The sequence below is a fragment of the Simochromis diagramma genome, unplaced genomic scaffold, assembly GCF_900408965.1.
Source record: "Simochromis diagramma unplaced genomic scaffold, fSimDia1.1 OVJJ01000026.1, whole genome shotgun sequence".
Classification (NCBI taxonomy): Eukaryota; Metazoa; Chordata; class Actinopteri; order Cichliformes; family Cichlidae; genus Simochromis; species Simochromis diagramma.
The window spans coordinates 8,876,499-8,889,453 of NW_024386985.1; the positions used below are offsets into that span (position 1 = coordinate 8,876,499).

The 12,955-nt window shown below is 36.7% G+C and overlaps 1 protein-coding gene across 1 annotated transcript; it reads right to left on the reverse strand.

The window, feature by feature from the left end:
• Positions 1–625: 625 nt before the first annotated feature.
• anapc4 (anaphase promoting complex subunit 4) lies at positions 626–11,473 on the reverse strand. The gene is made up of 27 exons (XM_040040055.1): positions 11,203–11,473; positions 9,670–9,785; positions 9,468–9,573; positions 9,254–9,386; positions 9,093–9,167; positions 8,980–9,006; positions 8,840–8,884; positions 8,666–8,750; positions 7,523–7,630; positions 7,194–7,429; positions 6,995–7,037; positions 4,728–4,804; positions 4,539–4,639; positions 4,406–4,457; positions 4,261–4,316; positions 4,087–4,133; positions 3,816–3,872; positions 3,679–3,735; positions 3,466–3,559; positions 3,240–3,337; positions 3,074–3,135; positions 2,953–2,991; positions 2,751–2,852; positions 2,594–2,671; positions 2,301–2,468; positions 1,199–1,322; positions 626–997 (listed from the first exon to the last, which is right to left on the reverse strand). The coding sequence occupies exons 2-27, from the start codon at positions 9,775–9,777 to the stop codon at positions 752–754; spliced, it is 2,424 nt and encodes an 807-aa protein (XP_039895989.1). The 5' UTR covers positions 9,778–9,785; positions 11,203–11,473; the 3' UTR covers positions 626–751.
• Positions 11,474–12,955: the final 1,482 nt, after the last annotated feature.

Here is a 12,955-nt window from a genome sequence, read left to right on the forward strand (position 1 = left end):
TACATATTTACAACTAACCGCCTGGGTACAGTCTTATACATTTATAACTACTGGGATACAGAGTTCAAATATCTAATAATTCTGAAAAAAAAAATGAACTTGCTGATCAGATGTAGATCGCTTTGTAGGCCTGCTGCTTCTGTTACCCTCCAATTATGGAGTATCCTCAGATTTTTTTTAAGGACATGCTGCACACTATGCCAAGATAAATTTACATTTTATGCTCGTTAAACAGTCTTTTTTTTTTTTTTTTTGCCTTTTTCACAGTATCAGTTAATAAATGGGAACAGATTAAATGCTTGGACATTGGCTGCTTTTTCATTCAAAGAAAAAGGCCTTCAGAACTTTTGCTGAATTTGTAAATTACTAAAAATCAAAAAATTACAAGGTCTTACAAGGGATTGTTAAAGACTTTTACATAGCAGTGTAAAATTAAATACTAGCCTTCATCTTCTGATAATCTGATGACAAAACTTTTAAAGTATTATTATTAAGGTATAATTGAGAACTTTATGTAAAAAAAGGATCCAAATATTTTTAAATAATGCTCGCTGTGGGTCCCTTCCTGTGGGACCCCATTAAAAAATACTAGTCAAGATAAAGCAAACATGAGAATGTAGCTTTATTTTTACATCTTCATTTATTTATTTTATTTATTTTTTTACAAATGCTGTGAAAAACTACAACAATAACAGCAAAATGTAAGTAACAAAAAAAGAAAGCTGTAGATTAATTTATTGGAGATAGCTTCTCAGCTATCCAGGGCCTCTTCTGATTCCAGGTGATCCTCAGATTTTTGAAAAACACCTTCTCCCTCTTCCTGCTCTCCAGCCCCACCTTCAGCCTCCAAATTCTCCTCCTCTCCTTGTCCCTGGCTGCTCATGGTAGCTTCCAGTCCTTCCTGATCAGCACTGGCATTTTGTGAGTCAGCTCCCTCCTCATCCTCATCTTCCACATCCATCTCAAAAACACGTATGTGCCTCAGATTGGTACTTAGCTGCCGGGAAAGAAAAAGTAAATGTTTGGCCACAGTCCACAATATTCATTCACTGGAATTCCCCCACTGCCGGAGAAACATGAGAAGACTGAAAATGGCTTAAACAACATTAGACTGATCACTGAAAAACACAGCAGTGCAGATGACTCATGATATCGTGAAACAAAATCCACATAAACTAAATATAATGTGAATTCTTACCACACAGGCCACTTTGCGGATTCCATTAACAGCTACAAACTGGGCTTTCATGTTTTCCAGTTCACGCCACTGATTACCCAACACCAGGCCTTGGGACGGGATGGAACTGCTCTGTTGGTCCAGCCTGTAAATATATGCCAAGGTTAGATGTGCACTTTAAAGTTAAAGTTTTAGCTTTACAACATGTCATAAACCAACTACATTTACATTTAAGTAGTTCCAAAAAATTTAATAAAATAGTACTTAATAATCTGTGAATATGCGAGTAGCTTATAAGTGATATAATATATGTATACACTTTTGAGGTTCAGCACCTTAAAATTGGTGGTTTAATTAGATAAACACAACAAACATGGTTGTGACTACCAGCAATGCTATGTCATTGGTTATGGTTTGAGAGCAATGTGATTATCAAGATTATCAAACTATGAGCACTGGACAATTGTCGGGGCGTGGGGAGAATTTTTGTTTATGAGTCATTCATAGATTCGTGGCGTTACAGGTACGGCAACGTTGACAAATGTCCTGACAAAAAAACAGCAGGAGCGGATCAGTGTCTCACATGCCTCAGCTCTGCTTTGTTGGTCATGAAACTGGACCGCTTCACTATGTGTGTACTTGTTGGTAATTTTTAGAGCATTTTCATGGGTTATCTTAATAATATCGTGGCTTGTTATGTGCTATAGACCAAGAAGTTTGTTCAGTGCTTCAGTTTTGGTGAGAGAAATTATGTAATTTAAAAAAATGATTTAATAAAAGTAAAACAATGGAAGGAGGTCCAGGCAATGTTCAAAAAGGAATGTTGGCACTACTTTTGTAGAGTAAACAGTAACAAAATTACAAATCCACTTATTCCTTACTTCAAATAAAAGTAGGGTGTTTTATATTTGAGGTGGGCCGTTCAAGTTCTAATTTGGGATGCAAGAAAAAGGTAATCAACCTACAGACTGCACCTGGATGGGACTCGCTGGTGTTCCTAGAGTGTTTGCGTTGATGATGTATGTGTCATGTACCTGTGTATCTGCATTTTTTTTTTTAAATGTCAGAAAAAGATTTATAATTATTAAATGAAGATAAATCAAAAAAATTTGTAAACACAAACCTCAGGTTTGGCTCCCAGTTGAATTCTGTCTCGCAGCTTAAGCTGGAAGAAATTGGAATTTGAGCAAGGACAGGCCTGGCGTTGAGTTCTTCAGATCCTTGTAAGACCACAGTTAGCATTTCATCGTCATAAAAACGAGCATCCAGGTAGCTGTAAAAATAATGAGACCTGACAAAAAAACCAAAAACACACCTTAAAATCTTTTGGCCTTGCATAAACACCTTTCACATAAACACATTTCTTTGCGTTTATATCTGTTAATACAGTAAAGGAACAACATAAACGTGACTCACTGGTCTGCAGCATTTCCATCATCCCCACTGTCAAGGTGATGGGTGAGATTAATCGACATGACGCTGTTTGGGATAGGTCTGCAAAAATATAAAACAAATGAGGTTAGAAATGAAAAGCAAATATCTAAAAAGTACTTACTGAATTACAGAAATGTACCTGTTTGGGTCAGTTCCTCTGCGTAACAGGTAGAGTTTGTGGGGTGAAATCTCTGGCATGCAAAACACAACATAATGCATTTTGGCCTTTTTGTCATTCCACCTATAGGTTGACAAATGAATAACATTAATTAAAACCTCATCTTGCTTTTACAGATAAAAAAACAAAACAAAAAACTGCAGGATGTTTGTGTTTTACATACAAAGATGGAAGTTCAAAAAGCCGAGGAGTGTTTTCGGAGCTAAAAAACAAGTAAATACAAATTTAGTCTCAGTGTATGGCTTATATTTAAGATACAACAGATTTTACACATAAGATTATACCTCTCTGGCACGTTGTACAAGGGCAAAAAGATGGCTTGTTTTACCGACTTTCCAATTACTTCCTACACACAAAGAAACAAAACAATTAAGAGGAGAGAGGACACAACATTGCCAGCCAGTCTTATATTTTGAATGACTGCAGAAATCTACAGTGCACAAAACTTACTGCGGGTTTCTGTAGACAATCCTCAATCACATTCTCCATCATCCTCTTGACAAAGTGCAAAGACTTTTGGGGATACGAAGGAAACAGCAAAGGGCTCCCTAAATAAACCAATGAAACATTTAATCAGGTAACTAACAGGTATTTTGAGTACAATCAACACTTAAGTAGTTTCACACCAAACAAAAAATTTAACCCAACTCCGAAACGCACAAAGGTGATAATTCACCTTTCAGGTGTGTGCTGTCCTGTAAAAACTTCAACCACTGGTTCCCCTTTGTGTTGGGTGGAGACACAAGGTCCTCATCTTCGTCCTTCAGGTACTGTAAATGTTATTAGGAAAGACAAACCACTATGCGGTCAAGCAGGAGTTCCATTAAAAACAAACAAATAAACAAACAAAAAAAGACCAGCTAAAGATAAACATTACAAAACCATTTACCTGTCCAACTCGTTCTACGTTGAAGTACTTCCCTTTACGACCGAAGAGTTCCTCATTCTGTTAAACCACATTAAATTAAAAAGTTAAAAAAAGTCTTTAAACTTATTAGCATGTTTCTGCTATTATGCTGAGCTCACCTCACTAAAATGCTCAGACAAGAAGTCAGCAACAAAGGCAATGTCCTTCTGAGTCATCTAAGGAGTTAAACAACATGTTTAGATAAATAATGGATGTTAAAATAATCCCATGAACACTTAAATCAAAATAACATTATTTCTAACATTATTTTCCTTATGTCAATTTGTGCAATTCATTTGCTGGGATGTAGATTACCATACATTGAACAGGAGGAACGGTTTGTTAACTGCTTCTAGTAAACATTTAATAAATAAAAAAAATAAAGCTCACCTTATTGAGTTCTGGTGGCACATGCTCCTCACACATTCTGAGCATTGCTGTGGGAAAGCAAAAAGTGTGTGAGCATATAAACAGTAATTTCAAATCTATAAATAAGACCATACATGCACAATAATTATTTTAAATGTTTCAAGATCAACAATTCTTTTTTTTTTTATTTCTTACCTACATACAGCCAACGGAAAAAGGCCTTAAAGTTTTTCATACTCTTGTCAATCACCCTAAATGGCAAAAAAAGTTATTATACTTGAAAACAGAAGCACTAATTCTAAAAAACATGTACATTACTCAATTACGGTCCTGAACTTACTGCAGAAGTTCATTTGCTTTCAGGGAAAAGGATCCAACTGCTGTGATAGCGCCTAAAATAAAATAAAATACACACATGTGACTACTGACATAAAAAACCTGTTTTAAATCATTGTGCATGTCCTGAAATGCACCTTCTATAGCTGCTGCATCCAAGCCGAGGGGCTCAAACTTTTGTTTCCACAGGGCCATTCCTTTCACCTCACTGAGGTGATATAACAGAGCCTCTGAGCCACTGCAGCCAGCAAAAGAGAGCGAAAGATTTAAAATGACAACCAGTCAAAGGGTAGGGCAGCCATGATGAAAAGTAAAAGACAAAATACCTCTGCAGGTGGCTTATTACTAGCTTCTGGATGCTGGAATAGGAAGACTCAATGGACTGTCCAAGCTTCTTCAATCCCTGTAATAGAAATTAATTTTAAATAAAAAACCCATCATTTTCAACTTCTCACAAAGTCGTATACCTTAATGATTCTTAAGCCGTTTTTAGACATTGGAGACAAAACATTGCTGGCTTCATCAATATGTTAAGGTGACGGTATTCTGCCAACTGGACAAAAAGCCCCTTTTTACATAATTTACCTGAAGCCTTGATTTGGATAATTTCACAGCACTAAGAGAATGGCACACAGTACTCACACCTATCCTATGAGTTGTGAGAGTACTGAAAGTGACATCTAACCATGTCAGAGTTTCAGTAGTAGGTTATTATAAAAATTACAGATGTCACAGCCTATACAGATACACACTTAATTTGCTTATTAGACATGAGCTACAGCATGGCAGCTTATTATAGTGCTTAGAGTGTGACTCAGACAGTGATATACACAATGTTATTTGCTGTTACATCCCATCTCCATGTTAGGAATGATTTGTTATTTATTTAAGCCATGGGAGTTGTGTCAGATAAGTAAAAGAATGCATGATTCTTTCACTTCTGAATAGACACTGCTGCTGTGTGACACTTCAGCTTTGTTATAAGCTCAGGAGAAAGACTTCTAGAAACAGCTGGATGCAAAAAACTAAAATAACACTAGAGTTTAATCTAAACTGTCTTTACCATAAATGTATGGCAAAGCTGAGTTTAGGTAGGTCTGTGTGTTAGGTTTATTTGTTTATTTATCTTTATTTAACCAGGAAGTAACATGGCACTGCTCATTGCAGGGGCCATGCAAAATTGACACATTTAAAGTGCAACAGATAAACAAGATAGCATACAATACACAAATAACCCAGGCTTCTCAAGAAAAACAATATGTTCCCCGGGATGCTTGCACTCACACGCTTATCATGGGCATGAACGTCATGGTAATTTAGGACTTTAATGATTTCTCTGAACTGTTCTTTTTCCAGGGTGGAGTAATTACACGGCATACATCTTTAACAACTTTAAAAAAACAAGAATCAGCTTGCAATCCCTTAAGACACATGCTATGATACATTAAGATCTGATGGAAGCAAATATTACAATGATGGAAACAGATTGGTTAAATATGTGTAAAACAAGTGCCAGCACCTACAGATCTGCTCAGTGGAGACAATTTTTTTTATGGAGGATGAGATTTATTTTTCACTCCAAAAAGAAAATTTGTGCAAGACCAGATGAGAAAATCTGGTAACCCAGTAACACAAACAATAAGGATAAGGCTGGATAATACCAGTCGTTGGGGAGTGGCTGGCCATTGTAAAAGGATATTTCTGAAATGGAAAGATTCAACTTTCAACTTTAGGGGGTTTTCTCTGTATTGTATACAGAAAAATATTAAGCGCGTCGAGGAGACTGCTGCTGTGATTTAGCACTGTATAAATAAAACTTAATTTTATTTATACTTTACTGCCAAAAGTATTAATTCGTCTGCCTTGACATACATATGGCCATACCTACAGGGCATAACATGATAATCGCCCATCCTTTGCAGCTATAACAGCTTCATCTGTTATAGCTGAGAAGAGGTTAATAAACCTCAAGTTAAAATACATTATAGAATATTCAGCATCACTTATTAAGAGTTAAGTGAATGTGCCTATGTGAGTCTGTATGTATTTTGACCCTGTGTGAAAACCTAAAATAAATTAAAGCTTTTACACCCGATTGTTGTTTTTTTAAGTCATTAAAGACATATGCTTTCCAATCATTCCTCACTGGAAAAAGAACAGTGCAAAGAAATCATTAAAAGTCAAAAATTACCATGACATTCATCCCCATGTATACTTCTGACCACAACTGAAAGTGTATTTAAGTTTGGCTCCTTCAAAGTTTTCCATGTCCAAAGTCCACAGAGGGAAAATTATGGCAAAAAGCAACTGTTTGAAGGAGTGTTGGAGCTGAGACGGAGCAAGGTACAGAGGTAAACTGAAAGTTTACCCAGTATCACTTATGTATGCCAGTATATGAACTGAAATGCAGAAATTTGTGTTGTTCAGACCGTTTAATGTATATATAATGAGACACATTCACAGTTTTGTTACTAAAATGCTAAAAAAGTTACTAACTAATAGGAATGGTGTAGAAACTAATATAGGAAAAGACACATTCATGTGCTGCCACATTAGCAGAAGAGTCCATGAAGAAAAGGGACTGTAGCCTCACCTTGACTGTCAGCTGGTTCATGAGAAGAGCCTGCAGTTCAGGGCTGCAAGCAAAAAAAGAGAGCAGTCTGGCATGATTTACCTCAAACTGCTGCAGAACAACACGCTGAGTTAGCAGCTCAAGATGTGTTGCTACCATCTACAGGACACTCTAGACATTGCAAATCCAAACAGCAGAAAAAAACGTAATTCTGTCCCACCTGGACTGCCCCCACAGTAGAAGCTCCAGAAACTCATCTTGAACTTGAGTGCTTGTGTTCTTTTCCTGCACAAACTTAGTGAGTCGAAGATCCATCTGCATGAGGATGTCTTCCCACGCCTCACACATACAGGTAAGTGAGAGGTGCAGGTATTGCAGTAGGGTGGAGATGTGGGTGAACTTGCGTGCCATCCTGGTGACCTCAGGCAGGCAGTCTGACAACAACCCTGTGTCCAGCTGGAAGAAGAAGACATAGGTTTAAGAGAAATTTAGGTAAAAGCAGAAAGGATGTCAGAAAATGGAAAAGCGAAGTCAAACAATCCGTCTCACCTGAACATAGCAGATCTCCGGGTTGTCGTCAGCAGATCTGACTTCTGTGATGACAGACAGAGACTTAAGATCACTGGACAGACTCAGGCTCCGGCACGTTCCCAAAACCTGCAGGGTGTTGTTACGGCAACAAAAGCAGCAAAAGTTTAATCAATATTATTTTTGTGCAATTTAGATAGTAATTTGCGGGATTTATTGTTTCACCATTTAAAGTGGACCATAAGGGATTCTTTCCCTCATTTTCTGTCACATAGCTACTGGTAATGGTAGATGCCCATACTAAATAAGGCCAAAGTTTTAAATAATAAGATCAGCATGGTTTTAATAGTCCATTTCAGACAGTCTTCTTTTTATTCGTGGCTCTTTATGATGTCAAAGAGAGGCAATGTCTGAAATATGGTCACCCCAGACACAAAGCCCTGGTTCTGAGCTGTGAGCATAGTTCACACTGTCTGTTTATGAGTGTCCACTAATCAGTAGAAAGTTGGCTTAAAGGGAGCGGTCCTAAAATAGTTTGCTTTTGACATGAAGTCTGATGTTAAATTGTTAATTCTGGTGGCTAATACCTGCCCAGTGAGGAAGACAGGGTTTACCTCTATCCATACCACTTTGGAGCTCTTGTGCTAATAATGTGGCAAAACTAATTTTCTGCATTGCATATAGGCTTAATAGTACATTTCTTTCTGTTTTGTTACATTTCTCACACAGCTGATGTTTACATTATATGAGCTGCTGGTGCTGCAATAACATACGCTTACATTTAGGGGGTGTAACAGTCCTTCAGATCTACAGTTTCTCTTCATACCCTGGATTTTCTTTGGCAAGGCAGAATATCAAAAACAACTCACAGGCCTGCTCACTTTATCAGAACTGGATCATGAACAAAAAAATAAACTCCATCTGATGTACTTATAGCTTTTACCAGATTAGCATGCTTTAACTAAACATTAACAGCTCTACATCTATATCATTTAGGGCTGTCACAATACCTGATTATTGCTGATATCATAACATTCTTATTAAACTCAAAATAAAAAGACATTTTGAAAAGTGTCCTTTGGTCTTCCCTCACTTGGAAGCCACTTAATGAAAATGTCATCAGTGTAAAGTAGATTTACAAGCAAACAAGCAAAAAAGCCTTACCCCTTCCAGCGTGGCAATCCTGTACATGCCATAGGCATAAAGCTCCACAAAGCTTGCATTGCCTCCCAGAACAAGTATGTTCAGCCTGCATGGAAACAACATAAGGTGGTGAAATCATTTACAAAGCACAGTGCATTTGAGATACAACTGTTTGTTCATGTACTGATTATTTACCGGACTTCCCCCAGGAGTTTAAGTATCTCATCAGATTTTTCCTCACTGTGAAAGAAATAGAAAAATAGACTCAGCTGCTACAAGAAATGATCAAATCACACATTAGATAACAGCTTCATTTCATTAAAATGTTTTCCCACCTGAAGATCTTTGAAGTTGTACTATAGCTGGGAAAAAAGTTTGGACAAATATTAATAATTCATCCAAGGAGCTGTTTTCTTACAATTGCATGTGCCATTAATATTGCAGTTACCTCTTGGGGAGAGTTGGTAGTTTGGGAAGAAAGAGTTTGGATTCATCCTCAGAGTTGTAAAAAGAGCTGAGGGCACTGAAACACATCAAAACAATCACTCTCATTATTCTACACACCCTCCACACCATTGGCTTGGTTCCTGAGCCTCAATCGATGCATACCTGCTCTCCTCAATCACCTCCATCCAGTGCATGCAAGTTACAGGACTTTGCATAGGAAACACATGGAGGATCTCTGCTTTCTCAACATCACACAGGACTACCTGCTTAGTGTCTCCAAGACTGAATGCCAAAACTGAAGAGAGGATATATTACATCATGATTCCATCAAACACATGACTAAAAAAAGCAAAAGATGCGCACAGTCACTCCTTACTTTTGCCATCTGGTCTCCAGGCAATCGCTGTGATCTCCTTGCCAGTATACTCACTGGGTGGAAGGGTCCATACACGCTGGAAACCAGCCAAGCGGTGAAGCAGCAACTATGGAAAAACATAAGCCAAGTATTTAAAGTATTAAAAAGCACACACACACACAGAATACTGAGCTGTGTTTCAGAATAATTGTTTTAATATTACCTCTCCAGTTGTGTTGGCCAGAGCAATCAGATCCCTCTTCGGAGACCATGCCATACACAGTACAGGGTTAGGAAGTTGCTTCTCTCCTACTTGCCGGAAGGCAGGCATTTTGTTGGCTGAAAAAATGTTAATAAAAATAACAGGTATCAGCTCTCAAAAATATTTGAAAAACACACTTTTTGTTAAGCGTTTCGTGAACGTTTTCTCTGTACCGTTTTGCTTTTATTTGTGTCAAAGCCAAAAAAATCAGCTGAGCTTTTGTTGAAGAATGACACTACTGTGCTTAAGTCAAACTCTTTATTGGACAGCAGAAACAAATAGTATGTTCATTACCTCCCTTGAAAAAATATAAATTTTTCACTGTGATACTGATCAACAATATTATTACAATTCACAAATCAGACACTACTATCAATCAGTTATTTGCAAAAAGTACATTAACCTAATTAATTAACAGCTTCAATTTTTTTAGCTACTTAATTGTATTATTAGTGTTGTTGAAGGAAAAACTAAAGTCAGGTATCTTAGTTTATTTAAAAAATTAAATAAAACATATAGCCTGCAGATAACATACTCATTGTAACTGTCCAAAGAAAAAGTTTCTGCAGTGAACCAAAGTTTTTGTACAGGTATTTCGGGGAGAAGACAGTTAGGGGTCTTTGAGAAAAGGTAGCAGGGGAGATTAGCCTCTTCACACCACTAGCTTTTAACTTTTGGTGGCCCCCTTTTCTCCCTTGAAAACAAGATGAATCCACAAGTTTGATTTGGCAGATTTTGCACCAGATGTAACGCTCTCACTTACCAGGGAGCTTTAAAATAAGGTAAATGTGGTAACCACTACACAACACTCACGCCACTTTCAGTTGAATACTGAACTGGCCCTTGTACTGGGGTGTCATATCAAAGTACCTTGAGGTAACTGCTGTTGTGATTTGGCACTATATGATTAAAACTGAATTGAATTTAAAATTGAATGTCTTTATGATTCAAAAAAACTGAAACTAAATCTAAAAATACTTTGAACTTTTTAAAGGAAAAAAAAAGGTAAAGCAGAGTATTTTGAAAAACTGCAGTAATTTCTGACATAACTGCAATTTTTTACCCACTGCAACGGCATCCAGTGGGTCACTACTGTTCCTTGGGAGTTATGCTTAACACCCAGGCCAAAGAGGGCAAGTGGAGCCAAACCATGCCCGTAAAATGATCTCATACGCCAAAAAAGATCCCCTTAAACACAGGGTCAAAAGATTCAGAACTTTTCTTTAAGTTGTCACAAATCTGTATCTGTGGACCTCTAATATGATTATGGAGATCATATTAAACCACCACTGTTATAGTGCAGTGATTAAGATAAACAGATTCACTGACTGATACTGACTGATTCTTTATAGTTTTCTGACAGGTTCCTGAACCTCATGAGGTTACTTCTTATGATCTCTGTTAAAAACAGCCAGGCATTAAAAAATAAAAATAAATAAAATATCTAAACCTAATCCACAACCTAAATCTAAACTAAACTGAAGCTTCACTTACCGTTTAAAGCTGACAGATGAGATCTTTCTGTTCCACTGATATTATGCTAGCGGTTTTGCTAGCAAGCTAATGCAGAAAGAAGGCCATGGATAATATTTTTTATGATTTAGGACATTACAAGCGGGGAAATATGATAACCATAATACGCCACAGTGAGTTCCAAATAGTCTTGCGCCGCCGAAATTTTAATTTTAATGCGGCTTCGCGATGTTTTTACAACTACGCGGACGCCGCCATTTTTTTTTCTTTTAACCAATCATTGCGGAGCGACGGCGGAAAACAAGGGACAAATTTACTAAGAGAGAAACGCAATTTGATGAAACTTGAAATGACAACTGGAAAAGTGCAGATGGCACAAAGTTGTACTTATCATTTATCTCCTCTGATGATTTAAAATGTTTGTACAAACTAATGAGCTGCATCGATTACATTGAATGCTGGATTTATCAAATGTTTTTAGAACAAACACAAATACGTGTTGTTTGTCTGAAAAGTCAAAAACAAAAACTTTCTTCTTATTTGTCATCAGTTTTTCTGAAACACAGTGAGCAAGTCAGGAACCTTGGCATAATTTTGGACAATGACCTCAGTTTTGACAATCACATCAATAAGGTTACCTTAACTAAAAATATATCTAATATCTAAGGTTAGAAAATTCCCATCACAAGCTGAGTCTGAGAAATTGGTCCATGTGTTCACATCAGGTAGGTTAGATTATTGCAATGCAATTTTTTTTTTTTTTTTACCTCTCAGGTCATTAGATTTAGACTTTTTAACTGGATCAGATCTAAGTATGCTGAAGGTAGGTCCAGTTATTGTGGCTCTATTCTTTGGAACAAGCTACCTGCTGATTTGAGACCAATTACATTTGTATGCACATTCAAAAACACAGTAAAAACCTTTCTATTCACACAGTCCTACAATTTATAAGTTTTGTTTTTTGTTTTTTACTTTTTTTTTACATTTTGTTTTGTTCTACTTTGCTGTTTTCACTGCCTTATGGCACTTTAAACCTACATAGTTATATTTTTTCATTTTCTATTTTAAGCATGTCGACTTTTCATGTAATGAAATGTGCTATATAAATACAATTGTCATTGTCATTGTTATATGCAACACATGGCTCTTTCTGTATTGTTATACACCAACTAAAAAAAGCAGAGACTTGTAAATTTTATGTCTGTATTGTTTAATGATTGAATTTAATGAGTCTAAAAACAACTGAAGACTGAAGCAAACAGTTTTTAGCACTTAAAAAAGCAGATAGATGTGCAAAGCCATTTTAAATTGACACGGAAGAGTTTTAGCCATTCTTAATCTTCAGGAATCCATTGCAAAGAAACTGTTTTGTGTTGTGCACATTCATTTATGCACGTTTTAACATGTCTGTTTTTGTGCAGCAGTAGAACCAGTAGAAACACTTCAGCTGTAATAAATAACTCAGGTGCTTTTGACCTCCTGGGTGTATACCTGGTTTACTTATGGGAAACATTTTCATTATTTTGTGTCAAAAGAACAACCTTTTAATTCTCTGTTGCATTAATCTTTTGGATTCATGTGTGTAGTAGTTCTGGTTTCCTTTCACATGTTTGAATTTTTGGCCCCTGAGTTTTTTAATATCCTTTCTTTTATTCCTAGTGTCTCATGTGCTTCCTTGTCTTTGTCTCCATCTGTTTTGTTGTATTCTTAGTTTTCTTCCCTACCTTTTTTCTGACATTCCAGCCAACCAAGGTTTTTGTTTTCTTTGATTGTC

Coding starts and splice junctions, on each gene's coding strand:
- anapc4 (XM_040040055.1), bottom strand. CDS start 9,777: ATGCCTGCCTTCCGGCAAGTAGGAGAGAAGCAACTTCCTAACCCTGTA. Junction 4,317..4,405: donor AAAGCAAATGAACTTCTGCA/GTAAGTTCAGGA, acceptor TTTGCCATTTAG/GGTGATTGACAAGAGTATGA. Junction 3,338..3,465: donor GGACAGCACACACCTGAAAG/GTGAATTATCAC, acceptor TGGTTTATTTAG/GGAGCCCTTTGCTGTTTCCT.